Source organism: Suricata suricatta, chromosome 2 (genome assembly GCF_006229205.1).
Source record: "Suricata suricatta isolate VVHF042 chromosome 2, meerkat_22Aug2017_6uvM2_HiC, whole genome shotgun sequence".
In the NCBI taxonomy this organism is placed as follows: domain Eukaryota; kingdom Metazoa; phylum Chordata; class Mammalia; order Carnivora; family Herpestidae; genus Suricata; species Suricata suricatta.
Window position 1 is genome coordinate 145,168,504 of NC_043701.1, and position 25,874 is coordinate 145,194,377.

Consider the following 25,874-nt stretch of genomic DNA (forward strand, 5'->3'; position numbering starts at 1 on the left):
GGACCATCTCTCCAATTGTCTCTTAGCCCTGGGTGTCCTGGTACCTTCCTACAGTTGTTAGGCTGGGATGCTTCCACATCACCAATGCCAACACGTGGCAGAGGCTTGGCATGTTAAAGTCCCCCCTCTGAAGGACACAGAGTGGGCTGTGTCTCCCTGATGGCACCCCACCTAGTAGTAGCCAGGAAATAAGGAGTCTTGAGGGAATAATGAGAAGAGGCTGGAAAAAGGAGGCGAGGGACAGACCTTGAAGGTTGTAGGACCACCTGAAGGGATCTGAACTTGACTCTTGACAGGGTAGGGTGCCACTGTAGAGCGCTGAACTTAGGAAAGTGACTTTTGGTGGCAGAGTGAAGAATAAATGAATGTCTTCCAAAATGTACAACATGCAAATGCACACCCCATACACAGACACAGACACACACACACACACACACACACACACACACACACACACAGCTCCCAAGAGACCACATTCCTCTATCAATACCCTCAGAAAGCAAGGTGGAAACAAACCAAACATCTACTAACAGAAGAATGGACAAACAAAATATGGTCCATACACACAATGGAACATTATCTAGCCTTAAAAAGGAAGGAAATTCCCACACATACTACGACATGAAGGAACCTTGAAGACATGGGGCTGTAAAATAAGCTGATCACAGGAGGATAAATGCTGTGTGATCCCACCTATGTGAAGTACCTAAAGCAGTCAAATTCAAAGGGACAGAAGGGGGTGGCTGCCAAGTGCTGGGGGACATTAGTGTTCCCTGGGGACAGAGTTCCGGTTTTACAAGGTGAAGAGCTTTGGGGATGGACGGCGTTGATGGCTGCTCGATGCTGGGAATATACTAAAGGCCACTGAGCTACACACTGGAAAATGACTCCAGTGGTATTTATAATGTACATGTTTTACCACAATAAAAAAAAAGAGAGAGACAAAAAAAAATAAAAAGCAAAGTGGGAAGTTCCCAGTGTTGAGAGATGATGCAGAGATCTTGGGAGGAGAGGAAGCCTTTGATTAATAATGACTCATCACCCAAAGATGCTTGCCCCCATTGGAGATGGATAGGAACAGGGACACTTCCTGCCACAGTGCCCCTGGGGGACCAGCTCTGATCGGTGGACAGTTCCTAATTCCTGTACTCCCTCTCCAGGACCGGACTCCTCAACTCACATCAGCCTGCTCCCAGACCCATCAGCTGCTCCTCCTGAAAGCTTGGGGTCCCTCCTCTATGCACTCATGTCAGCCTGAACTCATCAGCACCAGATGGCGAGACCCCTTCAGAGCACAGCACACCACAGGGTCCATCCTCCCCCACCACTGCCCGCCCCCGCCGCACTGCAGCTGACTCGATTCCCAGGATTCCCAAATCATTTCTCGCAGGAGCTGAGGCTGACCTCAGAAAGCTCCTGCTCCATTTCATCTAGTTTTCTGATTTTGGACTTTCGTCCCTGAATTTCTTGCCTAATCACATTTCTCCTCAGCAACAAGGCAGCCAAGAATTTATCTTCCTCCAAGCCATCAAAAAGCCGGGGACCAGGACAAGGTCTGTTCTCCAAAACACATTCTCTTCTTGTGTGCCTTATTTTGGTACCTGGCACCTCACCACTATCCTTCTAGCTTCCTAACTGGAAAACACGGAGTCCCCTGGAACTTGGCAACCCAGCTTTCTAGCAATCCATCCCACGAAAATACACCGACACATGCACGAAACTGCACATTCCACACAGCACCGTCTGCAGGTGCACAGTAACTAGAAATCACCCAAATGAGGAACTGGATCAATAAAGCCCAGAGTCCAACCTGCGGAATGCTGTGCGGCAGGGTAGGAGAGCAAGCGAGAGCCAAGTGGGCCGGCACAGAGTGAAAATCTCCGAAGTACCCCAAATGGAAAGCTCAACACAAAACAATACATGAAGCATGGTCCTGCTTCTGCTTTTGAAAAAAACCACGTACGTGAATGTGAATGTCTGCATGTACACGTGACATGCCCAGAAAAGCCCTCTGCTTATCTCTTGAGAGGAGAGCAGGTAGGTGGGAGAGGGAGAAGAGGGAGTGTGGAGGGCGTACAGTTTTCTCCTTGATGCCTATGTCGTTTGCATTTTTTCAACAAGAACAGATTCATTTCCTGTGTTACTTACAGAATAAAAAATAATTTCAAAGAAAAGAAAGCAGAGTGGTCTACCTTTCTATGTTTCCTCACTACCCTTGGGATACGCAGCCCCTCCACCACCTGGTTGGGCACTCCATGTCACAGTCCCTGATCCCAGAGACTAGACCTCAGCCAGGCATAAGCCTAGGCCAGCCTAGAACATCTCTGCTTTCTCTCAGCCAGGGCCCCACTCCTGCCCTCCTCCCTTCCTCCTGCTCAGGCCTCCTCACTCCACCAGGACTCAACTCGACTCCAAAAGGCCTTGCCAGAAAGTGGGTGATGGGCATTGAGGAGGGGGGTGAGCACTGGGTGTTGTATGGAAGCCACTTTGACAATAAATATTTAAAAAAAAAAAAAAAGGCCTCTCCAGGCTCTGCCAGACAGGCAGAGCTTGCCCCCTCCAGCTCAAATGGCCCTTATATAGCTCAGCCTCCATCACAAGCCTTTTCTCCACTCATGCAAATTACCCTTGGGGCCAAGGGGGCAATGGTCACAACTATCTTGCTCACCTCCAGCTCTCCAGGGCCTCACACAACATCCAGAGTTCAATGGGCATCTGTCCAATGGTGCCAGGCTGACTGGATACAGGAGGCCTCACCCTGGACAACCAGGAATGCCAGAATAGGCCTCTACAGGCTCCATGACCTCTTTCAAGGCCAGCCTGCACGAAGCTCCTGGAGGGCAGTCTGACCCCTGTCCTCTGGGGCCCTCCCCATCCTGCAAAAATGGGACCTGCTAGGGACCCACCAGGGCACAAGAGGGCTATACTCCACAGTCAGCGAACTGCTCTCAAATGAGAAACAGCCAAACAAAGCCCACCTCTAAATGTGCTTTAAAGCAGGCCAGGGGTGCCCAGGGGGCTCAGTCAGTTAAGCATCCAACTCATGGTTTCAGTTCTGGTCATGATCTCATGATTTGTGAGTTCAAGCCCTGCATTGGGCTTCATGCAGACAGTGTGGAGTTTGCTTGGGACACACACTCTCTCTCTCTCTCCCCTTCTCTCTGCCCCTCCCCCACTTACTCTCTCTGTCTGTCTCTCTCTCTCTCTCAAAATAAATAAAACTAAAAAAAGTATTTAATATACCCCCATGTTGATAGCAGCACTTTCAACAAGAGGCAAATCATGGAAAGAGCCTAAATGCCATCAACTGACGAATGGATCAAGAAGATGTGGTTTATATATACAATGGAGTACTACATGGCCATTTGTAGCAATGTGGATGGAACTGGAGGGTGTCATGCTAAGTGAAATAAGTCAGGCAGAGAAAGACAGATACCATTTATTTTCACTATGTGGATCAGGAGAAACTTAACAGACGACCAGGGGGGAGGAGAAGGGGAAAAAAATAGTTACAGAGAGGGAGGGAGGCAAACCGTAAGAGACCCTTAAATACTGAGAACAAACTGAGGGTTGGTGGGGCGTGCAGGAGAGGGAAAATGGGTGATGGGCATGGAGGAGGGCACTTGTTGGGGTGAGCACTGGGTGTTGTATGGAAACCAATTTGACAATAAACTATGTTTTAAAAAAAATATTTAAAGTGAGCCAGAGCTACTGCCCATCTGTCCTCGGTCTCTGTGGCACAGATCCGGTTGCTCTGGGGGAATTCTTTGATATGCTACAGAAGCTTTGTCCCTCTGAGGAGCCAGCTGCCCTGCTTCTGGAAGACTTGGAGGCCCTACAAGCCTTCTTTCCTTGCTGCCAAGAGAAGGTGATCGTGGGGGTCTCTGCCACCCTCCCAGCCAGCACAACCACGGTGGCCTCATCTTGATTTTCTAACTGCCACTTTCTTAACCTCAGCATCTGTGAGCCTCATTAGAAGCCTCTGCAAACCCTCTCTGGGATGTGCACAGGAAATAAACAAACAAATAAGCAAACAGGAAGACAAGGCAACCCAAACAATTCAACCAAAAAATCAAAAGGCAGCATGCCAGGCTAACGTGGCGAGGTGGGGAGGGGGGGGAGGCAAGTCCTCATGGACGTGACATTAGGACACTTGGAGGCTGGCTTCCAGCAAGGAACTGGATAAACGGAGGCCTAGAGAAGAGACATACTGCTACTCACAGGGAAAGCAGCATGTCAGGTAGGACCCTTAGTTTCCAGTTCAGAGTGGGCTTGTCACCACTCCCAGAGCCTCCAGTGGGAAACATGAGGTGGACAGCTGCCACCAAAATCAAAACTCCCAGGCTCCTTCTTACAATGAAGAACCAGCCACACAATACAATTCTGGGCAATTTCAGCTTTTTCACATTCCATGGTGAGGCAACCAAGGAGGTCAGGCTTCTGTTCTAAAGCATTGCAGCCAGGCGGGAGAGTTCCACAGGAGGCAGCCCTCTGTGTCACAGCACACCTCTCACATCAGAAGAGGAGAAAGCCAACCACGGACACAACGAGTCGCCCCTGGCCAGGCCACCTGAGTCTACATGTCACAGGCCCCACCTACCCTTCCCACAGACACCTCACTTCCGGCACTCAGCGGTGTAAACTGCTGGCTTCCCAAACCCCCCCTCCTCTTGAACATGCCATGCTATTTCACATCCTGATATTCCATACATAGGTTTCCCCTACCTGGGATTTCCTTGCCCCCTCATCCACCAGAAGCCCTCTTTGCTTCCAGCTATAATTCAAACTCCACCACCTCCCGGGGCGGTTTGTTCAGCACCAGGCTCAGAGGCCAGCACAGCCGGCGCTGTCCTGGGTACTGAGGAGGAGCAGGAAAAGTGAAAAGTGGTTTGGGGTCACAGGGAGCTCCATCCTTCAGACCCAGCATTTCATTTCAGCTTCCCCAGAACCCCTGAGGTAGTCATCTTTATTATCCCCATTACCGAAGGAAGAAAACTGAAGATGAAACAGATTTGTCAACACATCCAGAAATAAGTCAGAAGAAGGCTGTGGCAGGAATGACACCCAAGTCCTCCAGCAGGCTCACCCATGAAACCAAGGCAGCCACAGCAGCCTTCATTGTGATATGAATATTTGTTCCTCCTGGGAAACTATGGAGAGAAATTTCAGGTGAACTGAGCCTGTCTGAACTCTTGTAAGGCCCTGGCCCCCAGACACACAGGCTCTCCCTGCAAACTTGCCAAGAAGGAAAATGTAGGCAGAACTCAGTGGGCGGAACATGCTGGTTCACTGCTGGAACTGGAGGAGGGAAAGTCTTTGACTTTGTACATCTTTGGACTCCATAGAAATTATGTATCACTGTTGTAACCAGAAATCTTATACAGGCTTCCAGTTATGGAATGACTTACTCATTCCAGAGCACAAGGAATATGATTTGTAATAGCGTTGTACTGTAACAGATGGCCACTACACTTGTAGTGTGCACAGCATAACATACAGGGTTGTCCAATCCTGCTATGGTGTCCCTGAAACTAATGTAATGTTCTAAGTCAACTATACTTCAATTAAAACAATTTCCAATAGGGACGTCTGGCTGGCTCAATTAGTTAAGTGTCTGACTCTTGACTTTGGCTTAGGTTATGATTTCATGGTGTGTGAGTTCAAGCCCCACATCTGGCTCTGGACTGATAGTGCAGAGCCTGCTTGGGATTCTTTCTCTCCCTCTCCCTTCTCCTCCCCTGCTCCCTTGCTCGCTTGATCTCTCTCCCCTGCCCCTCTCTCTCTCTCAAAAATAAAATAAACCTTAAAAATTCTTTTGTAAAAAAATCTCAAATAAAGAAACAAATGCTTACTAGAAGAATAAATGGGCAAGGAAATGCCCCAAAATACAGATTGCTTCATTTAGCCATTCATCGAATGTTTACTAAGCACCTACTATGTTCCTGGTGCTGTTCTAAATGCTGGCTATGCAGCATCATTCAACAAAACAGACCAAATCTCTGCCTGTACAGAACTCACATTCAAGCTGCGGGAAGACACACATCAAAAAATAAGTAAATGGCAGTGAATTTAATGAAAACAAATATGGCAGTAAGGGAAAAGGGGGTACCAAGAGGAAAAAGTTCCATCTTCAAATGAGTTAGTGAGGGAAGGCAGATGGGATTGAAGCCACGCCCTGAAAGTGAGGAAGCAGCCTGCACATATCTAACTTGGCAGTAGGAAGAGGGTCCCAACAAAGGAAACAGCCAGCACAAAGGTTCTGCAGCCAGACTGTGCCTGGTATGTTCACAGCAACAAGGAACCGAAGGGGAATGATGGGATTGGGGGGAAAGTGGCCATGACAGTGGGCAGGGCATGAAGGCAGAGCAGTGGCTGTTAACTCCAGTACAAAATGGGTCCAGTGTCTACAGTGGACCTTTGGGTTAACAGCTGAGGTTCCCACAGGGCACTTCATAGGGAAACACCCTAGGGTGCCCCCAGTGCCTTCCTGGCTCCTGAGACTCCCACGGGGAAGGATGTTCCGAGAGCTGTTTCGGAGATCCTGTCTGGATGCAAACTAAGCCAGTCCCACCACAGAGCCCTGCTGTAGCCTCCAGCCAGCCAGGTCAGCGCTGAGCACCAGGCAAGAGAAGCCCACTTCCCAGACCTCATGGAGATCCCCTTGTGAAAGGCAAAGGAAAACGTTGGGTCCTCAACCCACTACTATGTGCCAAGCACATGCTAATGGCCATGCACCACCACCACCCTGGGAGGGAAGTGCTGTGATATGCATCTTACAGACCAGGAAAACAAAGGCTCCAAAGGGTATGCGGCTCCTCCAGGATGCAATAAACACAGCAGGGACTCTTTGTGACACTACAGCCTGAATTCACAATCACCCCAATGCCACCTCCCAAAGAAGTGCTAGCCACTGTTTCGCAAGGGCTGAGAAGCCTTCTCTGGCCAGCAAGCAGATGGTCAGAGCTCTCATCCTGGCTGGAGAAGGCTTCAGCCCGAGTGTCAGCCACGGCTACCGGAGGGCTTCCCTACCTCCCCCTGCCCCTCCCCGGGCATCCACACCTCCCTGTCCCACTCCCTCTCTTCTGGCCAGCCACACTGACACTCCAGGTCCCTAAGAACCCTCTTTAGGAACAGAAAGGCAGCTACAGGGAGGCCACACATGGGCCCCAGGCACAGGGCGTATGGCCACCCAACCTGGTCAACCAACCTTTGCCCCACACTTGTGACAGGGGACAGGGGCAGGTGACCTACAATTTTCTCCCTTCAAAACAGATGTTGCTATACCTGGCAATGTTCTACACCTTCATTGGGCTGGTAATTACTCTGGTGCATACATTTTTCAAACCCATCAAATAGCACACACCTAAGGAGTATATTTTATTGCATGTCAGTTATACCTCAATATAGTTCATTACAAAAAACAAAGGCACTCTCCTGACATCGCTGGGTCCTATTAGGAAACAGCCATACTCTCCCTAACAGAAGAGTAAGGGATGGTTCAACTGAGACCTTGAAGAGGACACAGTACTTCATTTCACTCAGAGAAGGGGAACGGATCCAATCTGAGCCAACGGTCTTCCCAGATGTTGGGGCCACATCACATGGTGCTCTTCCTGTACTCCTGGTGTTTAGCCACAAAACCTATTCCCTCTTGTGTGCTGGGATCAATGGGAACAGAGCAATAAGGACCAGCAGGAGAGGGGTGGCAATGGGGTCACGCCTGTCTTCCCAGGGGACTTTTTGGCATGGTGTGGAAGAGGAAAGCACAGAAGGTCTGGCCAAGCTCTAACTGTGGTGACTACTATGGGCTCCGGCTGTACAAGGGGGTATGTAGGGGGGGAGGGGTGCGCAGGGGCGGGGGGGGGGGGGCCAGTGCAGGCTCATCTTTCCCTTCGTGACCCAGGCCTGTATCAGGCCTCTCCTCCGATCTCCAGACGCACTCTGGAATCTAGCAGAGGGGTGAGGGAACTTCAGAGTTAATGAACTTTAATCTTCTAGGGAATGCTACAATTAACATGCCCTGAAGTACAGTTGCTTTGTAATTAGACGGAAGAACAAAACCCAAAACACTCGTCCTGGTAAAGTTATTGTCGAACTTCTTGGTAGGTTTCCTAGCAATTAAACTCACTTACACATTTTGTCTAGAAAAGGCATTTATTACTTCAATTTAAACCAATGCCATAATGATACAATGTGTGTTATTAATGAGATCCTCGGTCGCCTGGCCTGCTTTGCGAGGGGCCAGAAAGAAGACTCTGTTGGTGCAGAGCATTAAAACAGCAATTTGGTCTGGGGCATCTGGGTGGCTCAATTGGTTAAGCATTGGACTCTTGATTTTGGCTCAGGTCATGATCTCATAGGTCGTCAGATCAAGCCCCACACTGGGCTGTGCACTGAAAGTGCAAAGCCTGCTTGGGATTTTCTCTCCCTCTCTCTCTCCCTCTCCCCCACCACTCTCTCTCAAAATAAATAAATAAATTTCTTCTGGGGAGTTGCACTTCAGGCAGACTCAGGGGTAAGCTCCAAAGGCTGACGGATGTTGCTATGAGAACCAGTCAGACTGTCCGACTGAGGATGTGTGGCTGCTCACCAGAGCCACCCATGATCACATGGTGAGTGTGCCCTGCAGGCGAGACACCTGACCCCCAAACTCTCTCTGTCTCCCCATGTTCCAAGAACACAACAAGGATGTGGTCCAGGCCTCAGAACAAGCCACAGCCGAGATTCGCCAGCTCAGAGGCCAAGTGAGAATAAGCAGCAATGGGGCCCAGCGCTGGCCACAGCTCCTGAGTGAATGAGTCTGACCAAGCGCTTAAGCATGTGCCCGGCACTGGGTTGATCCCTTTGCATGTATTAACTAATTTAACCCACACCTTGACCCTACAAGCAGGGATCGTTATTTTGTCCCCATTTTGCAAACAAAGAGACCATGGCATGACTTGAGGGAAATGCCCAGGGTCACACAGCTATAAAGGCAGAGCCAGGAGTCCACCCCGGCAGATTGTCCTCGAGTCCATGCCCCTAACCACTCCACTCAAGGTATCCTGAGCCAGAGTGGAGGGGCAAACAGCTGGACCTCTCGCGGCAACACTTTGTAGAGGCCCTATCCCCACACCCGAGGGAAGAGCGCTAAGTACCTCCACTGCTAGGTCCCACCCACAGTTCGCTATTGTCACACAGACCACTTGCTTTGTGCCAGGAACTCGGCTGAGTGCTTGCTCTCATAGCTTATGAATTGCCATCCCGTTCCAGAGGTGAGGAAAGCGAAGCTCGGGAATGTCTCCGTGGGCAGTAAGAAGGAGGGAAGGGTGGCAACCCACACTTTCTCTTCTGTTTACTTATTTTTTGTACCTAGTACAAAAAAACTTTTTTTTTTACATTTATTTATTTTTGAGAGACAGAGCACGAACGGGGGAGGGGCAGAGAGAAAAGGAGACATAGAATCTGAAGAAGGCACCAGGCTCAGAGCTGTCAGCACAGAGCCTGACACAGACTCAAATCCACAAACTGTGAGATCATGACCTGAGCTGAAGTCGGATGCTCAACTGACTGAACAACCCAGGCGCCCCACAAAGGTATTTTTTTAATTCTGAAAAATAGATCTCCCGTGCCTGTCCCAAGTCACTGTGTTTCTCTCCCTAAGACAGCATTTCCTCAACAGTGATGGTGTGTGTACTCAAATACGTACACACAAGCTTGCTTTTACACCAAGCAACCCTCCACACCCCTGGTCTCACTTTGCTATTGTCAGCTAACAGTGCCACATGTTCGAACTATTGCCTCATAGTACATTTAAAAAGTAGTATTCAATTACATGCATATATATACTAATAGGTTAACCAATTTGCTGAAGATGGGCATTTAGGTCGTGGGCAATTTCTGCTGTTACCAACAATGCTACAATGAATCTTTGTGTATGAAGAAGAGAGTCCACCCGCAGTTTGCCCTGGGGACCCAGAGGCAGCGAGTACACCTTTGGAAATCAGACATCCTCAGCTGTATGACCTAGACCAAGCCTCTTTACTTCCATGAGCCTCAGTTTCCCCACCTGTAAAACAGGAACAGTACAAACCCACCTGGGAGAGCAGCCATGAGTGATGGGAGCTGGCACCCCGAAAGTGCCTGCATCACGCTCAGCGTGGAGCGAGGGCTGGAGAGACATGGGCTGCTACTGACGCCTGAGTCAGCTGCGGCGTTCAGGCCCTGCCTGATGCTTGGACTCCAGGCCTGGGGCTTGTCCTCAGTCCAATCACAGCTCCTCTCTGTGCATTACTTCCTTCTCTTTCATGAGCAGCCCGTGAGTCTGGACACGGGAGCTGAAGGATGGGGGCCATCTGGAGATGAAGACCCCCAGGTCCTCTATCTGCCCTCAGGCCTCTGAATGGACATGTAAAATAGGGCCTGAGGGTACCACCCAAGGTAGCAAGGTACAGCTCCAGGGATTTCTGGGGGTCCTAGGCTCACTGTGAGCCTCTAAGACCTGCCTGGATCATAGCCCAGCCTCACCCCTGGCCACTAACCACAATCCAGTCATATGACCTGTGTCTTTTTCACTGCCTCCAGGCCTTCTAGCATGCTCTTCTCTCTGCCTGGGACACTCTTCCTACTCTCCTCCCCCTCACCCCCATGTCCTTTGTTTACCTAACTCCTGATAGTCCTTAGGTCCTCACTTACATGTCACCTCCTCCAGGAAGCTCTTCCTGACCACCTTGCCACAGGTTGTACAATCACCACCAAGAACCAGACTGACCCTGGGGCCATGGCAGAGTCATGGGAGGAATGTCAGGCCACAGCTTCAGGGAAAGAGCCAGTCTAGCATCAGGAGCCATGTATGTCATATGAGGGACCTAGCTGTGGATATCCAGCCAGGAGGGCTACATCTGCCCACAGTGCAGAGAGTGAAGTTTTGCAAGCAGACTATGTGGGGAAGGATGCCTTAAATGGAATGGAAAAGAGCTAACCACACAAAAGATGAATAAATCTAACAACAATACAACACAGAACTTCCAAGCATTAAGACAACTAACTGGAAACCTATTTGACAATAAACTATTATTTTTTTTTAAAAAAGACAACTAACTGAAAGAAGTTATCTCTCAAATTTAAAAAAGAAAAGGCTCAATTTTTTGAAATGTTCAGAAACTTTAAAGGGTAAATAGGCATTCCATAGAAAACAAAAATAGCCCATAAAGATAGGAAAAAATGCTCAATTTCATGTTATCAGGACAATATATATTTAAATCATAGTAAGATACCATTTCACATGAAAGTCTTAAAAGTACAAAGAATACCAGGTGTCGGTGAGATTGGGGAGCTTTGAGAATTCTGGAACATTGCAGACAGCAGTGTAAACAGGTAGAGATACTTTGTAAAACAATTTGGAATAACCTAATAAAGTGGAACATGCCTGGACCAAATACTAGCAATTCTGCTCCTCAGGATAGACCTTCAAAAAATTCTTGCACATGTAAACTAGTGCAGCCACTCTGGAAAACAGTACGGAGGTTCCTCAAAAAGTTAAAAATGGAATGGCACTATGATGCTGCAATCACACTACTATTTACCCAAAGAATGCAAAAGCACTAATTCAGAGGGATACATGCACCCCAATGTTAAGGCAGCATTATCAACAATAGCCAAGACATGGAATCAGACCAAATGTCCACTGACTGATGAATGGATAAAGAAAATCTGGTATATTATACAGTGGAATACTACTCAGCCATAAAAAGAATGAAATCTTGCCATTTGCAATAACTGAGAAGGAACCACAGAGTACTATGTTAAGTGGAACAAATCAGTCAGAGAAAGACAAATACTATATGATCTCACTCATCTGTGGAATTTGAGAAACAAAATAAATGAGCAAATGGGGGAAAAAGACAGAGAGAGACAAACCAAGAAACAGACTCAACTATAGAGAACAAACTGATGGTTACCAGAAGGGAGGTGGGCAGGGGGATGGGTTAAATAGGTGATGAGGATTAAGGAGTGCACTTGTGATAAGCAGTGGGTGATTAAAATAAAAACTTAAAAAAATGTTGAGAATATTTAAAATTTTAAAAGATAAATTAAAATGCAAATAAGAAAAAAAACTCTTGCTCAAATATCAAAAGTACAAGAATGTTTTAATTAGCATTATATGTAATAGCAAAAACCTGGAAATAACTCGAATGCCCATAACAATAAAATGGATAATAAATCAGATGATATTATGCAACCATAGAAAATGATTGAATACATATGAATCAGATGAATGGCTCTTAAGAACCTAATTTTGAGTGCAAAAGGCAGTCACAAAAGTATATAGAAATGTTATTCCATTTATTTAAAGTTCATAAACAGACCAAACCTAAGCAATATGTATTTCAGGATCCATACCTGTATGATCAACCATCAAGAAAAAAAGGGAACTGGCTAGCACATGATCAGGGCGGTGGTTGTGTCCCCTCAGTAAGGCAGGACTTGAGAGGAAAGGGACGCACATGGCTCCTTTACATTTTTTTAACTGGTATGGATTCATGGGAGTTTTTTATTATCATTCTTTTAACTTGGCATATACATTGTTACCATGTGTGGCTTTTGATTTTTTTTATAATTTAAAAAACTAGCACAAGGGGCCCCTGAGTGGCTTAGTCAATTGAGCATCTGACTCTTGATTTCGGTTCAGTTCATGATCTCATAGTCTGTGAGATCAAGCTCTGTGTTGGGCTCTGCGCTGACAGCACAGAACCTGCTTGAGGTTTCTCTTTCCTCTGTCTTTCTCTGCCCCTCCCCTGCTCATGTTTGTGCCCTCACTCTCTCACTCTCTCAAAATAAATAGGCTTTAAAAATACATTCATACCAAAAAAATACATACATTCATGCACACATAAATACATACTGGCACAAACAGATAGTGGGCAGTCATGCAGATCCTGACCCATCCCCAGCCTGCAGGCTGGCCTGGGGACCAAGAGTAAACTGCGGCACCCAGAGAAAAGAGCTCTGGTGTCCCGACTTCACAACCCAACCCCATGTGGCTTTAGCCAACTTCCTCTGTTTCTTCATCTGTGACATGTTCCTAGCAAAGTCATTGTCCATGGGTAGGGACTTGGTGAATATCTGTTGAATGAATGAGTCAGTGATTTCTAAGATTCCATCATAACTACCACCCTAATCCAAATGCATTCCTGGTGGAGAAAATGTGGCTACAGCTTCTAGCACCTACCTCCCCACACGCACAAATGAATATCCCAGAATTTGAAGTGGCACATCAGAAAGTTCTCTGTTCTGTTCGATCCAAACTTTTGGTATTTTAATGTTACAGATTTTCTCTCCCAAATGTCAGCTTCTCTTCTATTTTTCCTTTCGCTGTCACAACAAGCATACAAGTATTTTCGATGGAATTTTACCAAATGGCACATCTTACATTTTGTAAACTATATACATGCACACTCCTCTCTCGTCCCTCTGCCAAGTTCTGTCTCAGGGCCCAGTGATTTTGCTTCTTCGACCCTCATCTCCTGACTCAAATGCCAAGGCCCCAGGTTCTACCAAGAGCAGGTTATTCCTGGGCTTAATAGGAGACCAGAGGGCAAAGGAGGAAGAAACAAGCCTCCTCAGGCAACAGGGGGAGCTTCTCTGTGACATTCACTAAAGTCCTGAGCACTAGCCTAGGAACACTAAGTCCATTCCAAATCACTCTTCCCTCCTTCTTGGCATCAACTTGCCTGGCTACAGACAGGAAAAGGAAGTTGGAGCCTAGCACACCTCAGATTACAGAAATAGGATGGTGCCTTGGCTAAGTGCATGGGCATAGGTCAAAAAGGACCTCTCTGGGCCTCATGTTCTTTATCTGTAAAACACAACAATAATCTCACCTCTGAGAGTTATTGAGTGGCATAAATATATATGTAACATATATTTAATATATGTAAAGATATTTGCAGATCAGCATCAGAAAAAAAGTTGCCATATCCCCAAACCACTTCTGTTTGACTTTTGAAGGAATAAAACAGTCTTTACACTCAATTTGCTTTTTAATTGGGCTCATCTGCAGCTAGTGCTGCAGTGGTGGGGTGGAGGAGGGGCCCTGACGAGCTCTGGAGGCACCATTTGTCTTGGGCATATCGGCAGTGTAAGTCCACCCACTGCTCTCCGACAGGCCAATGCCAGCCATGCTGAGAAAACACTCACAACCCACACTCATGGGCTGGAGATACCACATCAAGTTGCACATGGGCTGGAAAACAGGCCAGAGACTAGGCTGTGCATGAGCAGCACAGCCAGGACAAGCAGTGGGAGTCAGAGTGGTTACAGTTTACAGGGAATATTTTAGGGCAGAAACTTGGCCTCAGAGGCTGTCAAATCAGCAGACTGATGTCCAGGGCCCACAAAGGCAGGAGGTGTTGCACTGAATCCAGTGAAAGAGCTTCAGCCTCCAGAAAACCTAAAGCCAACCGATCAGCACCCAGGACAGCAACAACCAAATGTATGGAGGAGCTGAGATGTTGTGTTCTCCCCCACCATCCAAATCAGAATCAGCAAACGCAGCAGGTTGCCACCAGTCCCTTCCTTGCACCATGCAAACCTCATGGAGCAATCATGGCATTTTTTATGGCTGAGCCCACATACAGCCTCAGAATCCTTCCCAGTACAGCATTCAAGGCTCAATCGGTTGCCTGGTCTATTAGAGGAAAGTTATTGGTTTACCCTGTGTCTTTATGGAATCACTGATAAAGGCCAGTCTGGTTGAAAATGAACTTCAAACCCCACCAAAGGTAGCATAAGTATCCACGTCAGAACAAGGGGCACACCTTTTGGCTTGATTGGAGGTTTTGGGTAGGAGGGGAGAGGAGAGGGGCAGGGCAGTGTGTCTGCAGAATGAAACATCCTAGCTCACTTCCCCTACCTCAGAGGTCAGACTACCTGGTGCCTTGTCTTTCTTCCCATTTTTCCTCTGTCTTTTGTGAAAATTGCTTGCAATCCCCATGTCCTCATAAATGAGTTGGTTCATTCACACAGTGATAATTTCTTGGGGCCGACTCTGTGCCAGGCATGGTGCTAAGCAGCAGGGACACAGTAGTGAGTAGCGCCCAGTCCGCTCTCCTAGAGCTGACAGCCTGGTGTGACAGTCAGTGTCCATCAACAATCAGCCCTCATGAGTGTGGCAGGACAAGCTAAGAGCAGGCCGAGAGAGGGAGATGTGCACCTGCGAGAGCATGTAACCAAGGAGCCAGCTCCATAAGAAAGAGAGGAGCCTTCAGCAGGTAGGGATCAGGGCCCCTTTCCTTGGAAGTTCCCACCTCCCAGGCCTTGGGGAAAACCAAGGCTTGATGAGTATCTACAGGCCACCGCACAAGCGGAACAAAGATGTTGGAAAAAAGTTAAGGGGCTTGCACCCTGCCCCACAGCACGCTCCAGCCCTGGTGGTATCCATACCTCCCCACAGCCTGACCTTAGAGCAAATTGGATGCCTGAATTAAAATATCAGTATGAAGAGTTTTCAGGGAAGGTTGAGTCTCTGAGAGACACCCTATGGGCTCCTTAGAGCTATGCATGACTTCCAATGCCCCACCACCACCACCCAGGGCCAGAGATTGAATGCAGGTGGGAGGGAGAGGTCAGGCCTCAGACAGAGTCTACTTCAAGCGCCTGGAGCCTCTAGTCACCCTTGACTCCATCACCACCTCATTTCACTTCAGCACAGTAACTGTTTGCTCTTCCAATTCCTCCTAAAAGACTCTAAACAGCATATTTGCTCAAGAGCTGAGGACAACATACCAGTCTTAGAGAAGCAGAGTATTTAGGCAAATGCAAACATATGCTGGTTTCTCTTCTTAGTTACATTCTTGGCAAAGGAATTATTTCACCAAGAGACAAATCAGGACTTTCGAGGGCCCATTCACTCCAGCCTGGCCCTGGGGCTGCTGACTCTTAGCAGTCCCCACATCCTTTAAAGACATGTAATGTGAGTGGCAGTGGCTATAAAAGGATGGCACAGGGACCCCTGTGAGGGAGCTACTCTATGTCCTGACCCCAGTGGTCACCTAGCGGTGATAAAGTTGCATAGACGTGAATACACACACCCAAGTGCCTATAACCTGGAGAAAAATGAAAGAGGTCAATGGATTGCATCAGCGTCAAATCCTGCTTGTGACCTGATATGAGTCATGTAACGTGTTGCCCATGGGGAACACGGGTGAAAGGTGCATGGGATCTCTCTGAATTAGTCCTCATACTTGCATATGAATCTCAAAATTAAAAGTCGTTTTTAAAAAAACACATAATGTAGAAACCATTTCATCTTGGGACTAGGACTGGCCTGTACTTACAGAGCAGCCATAAGAAAACCTAAAACAATTTCTCCAAAACCCATTTTTGTACATTTTTAACAAATGAAGTATGATTTTTTTTTCATATGGGAGGTCTTCAAAAAAGCTGCATTCAGTGATACCCACATGACCTCACCTGGCCCCATGACCCTTAGGGTGCCCCTCTCTTGACCTATGCCCCAGCCTATGACTCTGAAACTCAGGGCAAAACAGGGCGGAGGGGAGGCAAGGAGCTGGGAGGGCCGGGTGGCCAGTGTGAGGGACAGTCATTGAAGAGGAGTCTTCTGGGGGGAACGTGCTGGCCGGCCTCCGCCTCTACCTACATTCAGCCTTCAGATCCCTGCCAGCAGTTTATTAATATTTTATTGAAAACTCTAAGATGATTCAAACTTCAGCTGTCACGATAAGGTGTCGTTGCTAGGCAACATTCATGCCTGTCTACAGATCTGTTTTTGCAGCTCTCCCCCACTGGCAAAGCTCAAGGTTAGGTCCCTGCACCCTGAGACCCATACCACTCAGACCACCAACTGCCATGTACACCCAGCCCACTTTGAAGCACTCGGCCACAAGCCAATGGCCTGGCTCATGGGTCTCCCAATGCCCAACGTGCCTCCCAGGGGCCACAGAGTAACCCCTGCCCCCAACTCACCGTACTCGCTGTCGTAGAACATGACAAACTTCTGCCAGCGCAGCTCGGTCACCAGCCTGAGCATGACGTCATTGAGGCGCACAGGCGGTCTGGAGGCCAGCGTGTAGGCCTCACCGTCAGGGCTGGGGTTCAAGTGGCAGGCAGTGCGCGGAGACCCCCCTGGGTTGCGCTGGACAAACAGATGTGGGATGTGCATCGCATCTGTGAGTGACTGCAGGGCGTTGGCCGACGCGCAGCCAGTGGACGTGACCAAGGCCAAAATCCCCTGGGTCATGAGGTCACAGGCTGGAAAGAGAGGGAAGAGAGAGGGAGGGGTCAGCATGGGGACAGTGCCGCACTGGCTTCGATCCACATGGCCCATGCCTGGCAGCTCATGTCCAGGGCCCCAAGAAATGCTGCCTGCCTCCAGAGACAGAGCCACCTGGGCCCAACCAGCAGCTCTCACATGCAGAGTCCCACTGATGCTTTCAGGGATCCTTCCACCTAGACGTTCTTACCCTCCTTCAGCAGATGAGGAAATGGAGGCCAGGAGAGGCAAAATCATTTGCTGTAGGTACTCAGTGAGGTATGGTAGGATAAGAATCCAACCCACATCTGCTTGAGACTCCCATCAGAGCTGTTAAATTAGCCATCCTGTTTCCACCTGGAATGTGAGCCCTTTAAGAGGCAAGAACTCATTTTGTTGATCTGTGTGTCTCCAAGGCCACGACACCAGCCGTGAATATACTGGGTGCTCTATGATTGTTGGCTGGACTGAACTGATTGAGGCTAAAGGGAATGGATTACAACATACAGTCAGGGAGTCACACTTACCGCAGAGGACTCAGGTTGGAGGGAAAAAAAAAAAAAGACAGAAACCCTAGGTCTTCTGGCCAAGTCCATTTAATTTATATCATAAAATACTGGGTCAAAGCCCAGATGAAGCAGTCAGTTCCAGAAGCCCAGGATTTTTCAAAGGCCAGCAGATAATAACAAAGGAAGATGCTAGGTGAAGGAGGAGATGGAGAGAGGGAGCCGCCGCTCAGTTCTCGGGCTGCGGCCCTCACGGCCCACCTTTTGCAGTCACCTAGTAACCGCAAGGGTTGCCTCTTTTAGCCACGTACTTGTCTTTTGGGGACATCAGACCAATTAATAGAAAGATGCACCACTCAACACTGCAACCCACTGCACCAGTTTTGAAGCAAACATTTATTAATAATGCTTATGTGACAGAGGGATATGGGAAAGCAGATGCAGCTTCAAAACACAGCCTGTGAATGTCAGCAGGCCATCTGCTGCAGACGGAAGACTTTTGAGCAACTTTGACAATGCAGTTCTTTCGGTTGAGAGCCTTTGGGTTTATATAAACATCTCAGACAAGGCTGAGAGGAGACCAGGAGCGAAGGAAACAGCCCCGAAGAGAAGGCAGGGGGAGCCTGGGAAGGTGAGGGAAGCGGAAGGCCCTCCACACCTTCGAACCCCAAGGCCGGCTGTCATTCATGAGCATCAGCAGGACGATGACTCAAATGCCCGCAGTACTCCCTGCTGGACCCTCAACCCCCACACACAATGCAGGGGCAGGGGTGGTGAAATGAGATTCTCTGACATCTCTTGGGAGTCACGCAGCCACTCATATGCTCTGAGCAACTCCCATCCAAGCTTCACATGGCAGTTGTCTCCTAAACAGAAATCCAATTGGACCATGCTCCTGTTTAAGCCCTTCAGTGGATCCCAAGGGCTCTGGGGACAGATTCAAAGCCTTAGCTATGGGGACAGAGTCTTGCAGGCTCCCTGATGCCTGTAGCTTCAGGCTCTTCACATGCCCTTGCCCACTATGCCCAGGCCAGCCACCCCCCTTTTGGCCCCTGGAACCCACCACATTTTCTGATCCCTCTTGAACTTTTTTTTTAAGTTTTTAATGTTTTAATTTATTTTTGAGAGAGAGAGAGAGACTTCGTGAGCAGGGCAGGGTCAGAGAGAGAGGGAGACACAGAATCTGAAGACAGGCTCCAGGCTCTGAGCTAGCTGTCAGCTGTCGTTGGGCTCGAACCCACAAACCATGAGATCATGACCTGAGCCAAAGTTGGACACTTAACTGATGGAGCCACCCAGGCGCCCCTCCCTCTTGAACTTTCATATTCACTCAAGGCTCAGACTCTGTATCCCCAGATTGGCTAAGGACCCCCTGTCTCAAGCTCCCCTTGTACCCCACACTTCCCCTATCAGGGCCTGATGCACTGCTTGTGCAACTCTCCATCTCTCCTAGGACCACAAACTCTAGGAGACCATGGGCTATGCCTTCTCTGCTCGCCATCCTTTCTTGGACACATACTGTGTCCAGCACATGGGCAGTCAGCAAAGACTGGTGCACGAATGCAGTAATCCTGGACATTTTTATGCCCTCTGGTCAATAATTCCACTTTAGGCACCTATCCAAATTATGGGAATGGCTCTAGATCCCAAAACCTCCACAGGATACTTACCCACGCTCTTCAAATATTGTTCACACTCTGAAAGGTGCAGATAGGTGAGTGGTTATGAGAAAAGCTCCATTTGTTGAAAGCATACATAGCCTTTAAAATTATTTATGAAGATACTACAATAACATGGGAAAATGCTTGTCATAAAAAAGTTATGTGAAAATAATATATAAAATTGTATGTCTTTTAGTACATCAATTAAATAAAACTCAATACGCATGAAAGACCAGAGGGAAATATTGCAAAATGCTAAAAGTGCATTTTTAGAAGAGGCCTGAACTGATTTTCCTTCTTTTCCATATTTTGCCAAAATTTCAAGTCATGAACAGATCATTCTTTCAGAAAAGGAAAATAGTCTTCCAATAATGGGTACATTGTGAAGCTATGTAGGAGGAGGGACTATTTTCTGAGAATTTTCCCTGTGCCACATACTATTGATTACGTGTGTGTGTGTGTGTGTGTGTGTGTGTGTGTGTTGAGTACTTTATGTATGTGTCATGTCCATTTTCCAGATAACAAGTTGTGAGGCCACACAACCAATGAGAGACAGGGCTGAACTGAGATGCCAGCCAGTCTAAAAAGCACTTCTGAGAGGCAGCTCAGTGACAACAGCAGGGCACAAAATTATATACACCCCAGAACTGTAACTAAATACAAAGCTTGCTCATGGAAAAGGCAAGAGAAAACACCAAAAGGCAAGAAAAGAACAAGGTGCTGTGATACTGAATGGATTTCTCTTTATTCTCTTGTACATACTTTCTTCAATGTCAATATACCGAGTTTCTAACTCTAATAAGTAATCATACAAAATACACTGGACATCACAAGGATGGAAAGCTGTCCAGACACCCAGCCAAGGACGCCCACGAGCGTGCTCCTGGCTGCCATCACTCACTCCCGGCTCTCCGCTGCCCACCCCATCCAACTCCCTTCCAGGTCATCATCTGACTTCTGATGGCAAACTCTGTGCCCATTCCATAGATGCTGGTTCTGAAGTCACTGAACCTCTCTGGGCTTCAGTCTCCCCAACTAGGCAGGCATCCCATTGTCACTGCAGGCTGGTTCCTTCCCTCCAGTGTGTTTCATACATATACTCAGCACCCCTACTATGTGCAAACCCCTGTACTGAGCACTGGGGGAGCAAAGGGCATGATGACCACAAGCCCCAATCCTGACAAGTGTGCATCCAACGAGAAAACACACCTCATGATTCCGCCTGTGAGGAAGGAGAGATGAAGCTCCTTGGGACCCAGAGAAAGGTGACCTCAGGGCCTCAGAGAAAGGATTTAAACCAGCTGAGATGAAGGAAAACAGCATGAAAGAGGGATGCAGTGTGACAATGACACAGGAGCCAGGCAGCAGAAACACACTCAGGGAACAATTGCCTGACTGGTCACTTTGCCCCAGTCCTGCTGGTAGCCAGGGACACCAACTTCTTGGCTGGGCCTGGGCTCACCAGAACAGTAGAAGCAGCCCTAAAACCTCACTAACCAAAGTTCCGGTTTGGGCTCCTCCAGTCACATGGGTGAGAGTTCCAGAGATCCCATCTGTCCTATGACAGGCCTACCTGTGTCTGGAGAAGCCTGGACCAGCAGGACGCTGGCATCTCAGGTCACACTGGCAGGACTGTGATTGTGAGGCTGTCGCATAATGCTGGCAGAGCCCGTGGGTCCTTTCTGAGCCTCCATTTTTTGTTAAATGAGGATAAGAATCTCTGCCCAGCAGAGCTAGGGGAACATTGACTTAGGACATGGACAGGAAATGCCAACCCCTCCTGTGCACAGGAAAGAAGTTAAATAGAAGACAGTTTCCAGCCACTCTCCATGGGTATCCCCATCTCCCCCATCAGTGTCTCCACTCAAGTCCAGCCCAGGATCCCAAAACACAGTAAAGACAGAGAGCACCCTCACTCTTGCTACTGACAGCTGTCCCTGTAGAGATGGCACCACTGCCCCACCCCTCACACAGCCACCTGCAGCACCACACAAGCTCCTCAAGCCGCCAGTCTCGGGAACTGGGTGGATAATTAAGGCTGGAAGCTTCTCCCAGGCACTAATGGAGAGGCCCGATGCAAGTCAATTTCCAATCCGTTGTGAATGGCCTGCTAATTGGGGCACTGTTGAAATGATGGTTATTTAGAGGCTCCTAACATAAAAATAATATGATCAAAATGCATCAGATCAAAGCCAAATCAGCTATTAGCTTAATCAAGGTTGTGTGCTCATTCCTGGGACAGGACGTTATAAAACCCACGTCCCCCACTGCAGGGAGAGATGCTGAACCCCAGTGACAGGGTCCCCTGGCCCGAGTCTGAATCTGGGCACTGCCACAAACATGCTGTGGGACCTTAGGCAAAGTGCCGGCCCTCTCTGGGCCTCTGTCTTTTCTCAGTCATGTAGAGATGATGCCACCCACTTCACAGGGCTGTTGTGCTCACTCCGTGAAAGGTCTCAGTATGTGAAGAGCCATTCGCACTGCCTGGCATGCAGTAGGGATGCAGAAGTCACCACTGTTATTTCCTCTCCTGTTTAGAGGTGTTTCTGCAGCTCACTACAAGACAAGAGCCTTTGTTATAATTCTTTGCCTCCAATATCATGTGGTCATAAAGCTGATCTCTCTCTCTCTCTCTCTCTCTCTCTCTTGATTGCAACAATACAGGCTTAATGGCTTCATAAGGGCCCCCTGAGAGTGGCTCATCAGCTGGGAAAGCAAAAAGCAGAGATGAATGTGATGATCAGCTTCACGCCCTCTCCTCAAGCTTGGTGGTCTAGGAGAGCAGAGGGTCTCTGCAAAAACCTATGCACTGCCCAAGGAATTGGGAGAAAGAGGGTGTTCGAGCTTGAGCCCAAAGGAGAGGACCCACGGGCTTCGCCAGTATTCTGGGACAGCCTCACAATCACATTCCTGCCACTGTCCCTAGAGATGCTAACATCCTGCAGATCCAGGCTTCTCCAGACACAGGATTCCAGGGTAGGACATGCCAGGCACGACACTGGCCACATCACAGGACAGACAGCATCTCCGGAACTCTCACCCCATGTGAGCTTTCTGATCTCATGGGGAGAAAACTGCAGCACAGAGAGGGCTGGCTGGTTGGTCAGGGCCACATAGCCACACAGAGCAAAGAGATCATCTGAAGCAGACCACCAGGAACCTCTAGAGCTAGTCCCAGGAAGAGATGGTGGCCAACAGGGGACAGAGCCCAGGATTCCATGGCTAGTGCTACCCAGCACTTCCCTGGAGAGAAACTCCTAGGACAGCTCCACACTTAGTGCAGGCCCCAGGGAAGGAGCTGGCCGGCAGGCACAAGGCCTCTCTCTCTGCTGACAGCAAATCCTTATCTTTCAAGTCACTCAGTGCCTGCAGGTGGACACTATTGAGAAGAGAGGTATCCCCAGACTTTGAGGTCACTACAGGCACCACCCATTTCATGTCCAGTCTTCTCCATTCCCATCAGGATTCCTAGAAAATTCTCAGGCCAAAACTGGTTGGGGGAAGCAACACCCCAGAAGGCTTGTGCTGGAAGAGACAATTCATGGCACCACTGCCCAGAAATGATGGCCACGGCTGTCCCAGGCCTCTCCTCCACCAGGTGCCCCTGGCATATCCACACTGCTCCTTCCGGAAGACCAGATGTGGCCCGGCATAGGTGAGATCCACTCATGTGGGCCCCTCAACCTCATGTGCTAACTGGCCTCTGGCTAGCCCCTTCAAGAATCACAAGACTCTTTCAGATGGACAAGGCAAGAGAGAGGGCACTCCACCTGGGCAGGGCCAGAGGTGCCTGGGGAAGCCTGCCAAGGCTCTGCTCATCTCAGCAGGCAGCAGATGGAAGAGCCAGGCCCCGGGCATCCCAGCGCTTAGCCCTACCCTCCAGAAGGAGTGGTGTCTCTCTCAGATGGGGGTCCAGCAGGCCAGCCCCCGGGAACTCCAGCACTTCTGCCTGCCCTGTAAGTGGGGCTCCTGGTGACAGCTCGTTATCATAATCATCGTAACAGCCGTGAGCACTCACCCTCCCCTGAGCCGCCCTCATTATCGGTGCCCTTCCTTTCCTCCTTTAAGCTGGCACGGCTTTATTAATATTTGAATTCTAATGGCTAATGCTTTAAATTAAGGTAGCATTTATAAATACTTTATAGTCGATGAATAATTGACCAAATTTAGTATTGTCATAACTCATAGTAAATTATTGATCTATGAAGAATAAATATTTTTTCATGTTTTATTAAGACACTTAAAAGGTAAACAATACCATCAAATGGTCGGGGGAAATGGGTGGCAGTACCAGACAAAGGGAGGTGCTAGAGCTCGGGTCCCTACAGCACATCAACCCCTCCCTAGCCACTTACCATCAAAGGACAGCCCCCAAAGGCGAGAGTCACCAGAGCCTTTCCTGTCCTACAGACCTGCTTAAATAGCACTCCCAATGGCTTCCTTCTGCCTTCACTCCCAGCTCCTTGCTCAGTTCAATGTCTGTCCACCTGTCACTACAGCCACTCCATTGTAGACAACCTCACCCCTCTCTCTTTCCTTACACGGCACAGTGGTAAAATCCCAACCCAGGGTCAGCCCGTGGCGGGTCAACTGCCTGCCCCCTTCTCCATGTCTGTGAGCAAACAGTGGAGAGTCAGAGAGACTCACACGCCCAGCAACGTGGTGACCCTTGCAAAGCTGTGTCACCCACCTCCACAGGGCTCTCCAGCCTGCCCTTCACCTTATATCCTCTCCACCACCTCTTTTGCCCACTCTCAGACCTCCCCAGCTTCTCCCCCAAGTTCAGCTGATGACCTTGCTTCATTCCTCACAGATAAATAGAAGCCACAATCATAAGGAGCTCACAGCACCTCTTCACATCAGTCTGCATTTGTGCTAGAAGCTGAAGAAGACAGCTTCTCCCGTCTAGAGCCAGGCCCTGCTCAGGAGTTCTGGGTGCTCCCACCTCCTGCTTTCTCCCAGACCAGACCCATCATGCACACATCACTCACGCCCTCTCTCTACGAAATCATCAACCTTCCTTCTATTTGACCTGTCCCTTTACAAGTTACACCTCAGCCATGTGGAAGGTTCCATAGTTGTGGCTCCAACCCACAGCCCTCTCCTGGGCTGCCAACCCCCAGCCAGGGGAGACTCCCTTTCTGAGTTCACTGGCAACTCAAAAATTGGTACATCTACACTGAGGCCCCTGGGGTGTGACCTTGTCTCTTCTGGTCACCAATCTCAAAAGGGGCACCCCTCTCTACCACTGTTTTTGACCCTTCTTTCTCCCTGGCCCTCTACGTCCAAGCCATCACCAAGTCCTGGAGGTTTTATCTCCAGAATATGCTTGGGTCTGTCAACTTTTCTCCATTACCTCAGTCTAAACCACTATGATATCCCTACTGGACCCACATACCTTTCCCCTGGGACCTCCACACCATCCATTCCAGTGGAATGGCCTCCATGAAACACCAAGCAGACTGTGTTGTCCCTGCTTAGCATCCACATTAGCTCCTCACTGTTCTTAAATCAACACCCCCAAAGAGGACCTGCAAGGCCCTGCATAATCCACACCCATGCCCTCTGTCCCAGGCAGGTGGTCATTGTGCTGTAACTCAGGTATCACTTCTCCTGCCTTCTGGGTGTCTACAGACTCCCTCTGCCTACAGTGCTCCTCCTGCATCAGTCTGGCTGGCTCCCCTCATTCTGTACTTCTGTGGGTAACTGTCAGCCCCCAAAGAGAACTCTCTACAACCCTATTTTCCCTTGCTGTACTTGGCCTGCACACCACCCACCAAAGTTTGCAGTTGTGGACTATTTTGTGTGGCAGCTGCCAGGCATCTTTCTCTGAACCATGAGCCTATGAGCAAAAGCACCTGCATACTGCTCACCCTCCGAGCCCCTGGCGCAGCGCCCGGCATGGCACAGCAGAGCAACAAACTATTTAATACTCCTAACAACCCCACAAGATAAGCACTATTGGAGTCCGTATTTCATTGGTGAGACAGAGCTTTCGTCCCCAGATACTCATGTTCTCCCAAAAGGGAAGCCACGTTCCAAAATTTGGAGAAGGGGAGTTTCTTAAAACTGACTCACCCCTCTAAGGAGACTTTCACCAGAGGCTTAGAGGGTGCCAAGGGGACAGTAGGAGAAAAGTTGGCTGGGCCTGAGGCCCCAGAGCACCCCCAGGCTAGGAGCTCCCACACCCCTCTTGCCTCACGGTCAGCCCAGGCTGGGGGCCCAACAGGAGCAGGACCAAAAGGTCCCACGGGAGGTTGGGCCCTAGCCTGAGGCAGGTGGGCAGCTGGGGCAGGCAGGATGCATGGAGACAACCAGGAGGGTGGGGCAGAGCTGGCAGTGCCATGCCAATCTCTGGGGCCTTATCCTTATGCCAATTAATGAATCAAAACTGATTCCCTGCTCCCGCAGATTGGAAACACAGGGAGCCCTGGGTGGGATCGTGCCGGCTTATTT

General features: G+C 49.0%; 1 protein-coding gene across 1 annotated transcript in view; it reads right to left on the bottom strand.

Moving 5' to 3' along the window:
• GRID1 (glutamate ionotropic receptor delta type subunit 1) overlaps positions 1-25,874 on the bottom strand; it is a 693,764-nt gene that overhangs the window by 520,169 nt on the left and 147,721 nt on the right. The window contains exon 3 of the mRNA XM_029919939.1: positions 16,966-17,250. Coding sequence (XP_029775799.1) covers positions 16,966-17,250 — 285 coding nt within the window. The remainder of the gene's footprint in view (positions 1-16,965; positions 17,251-25,874) is intronic.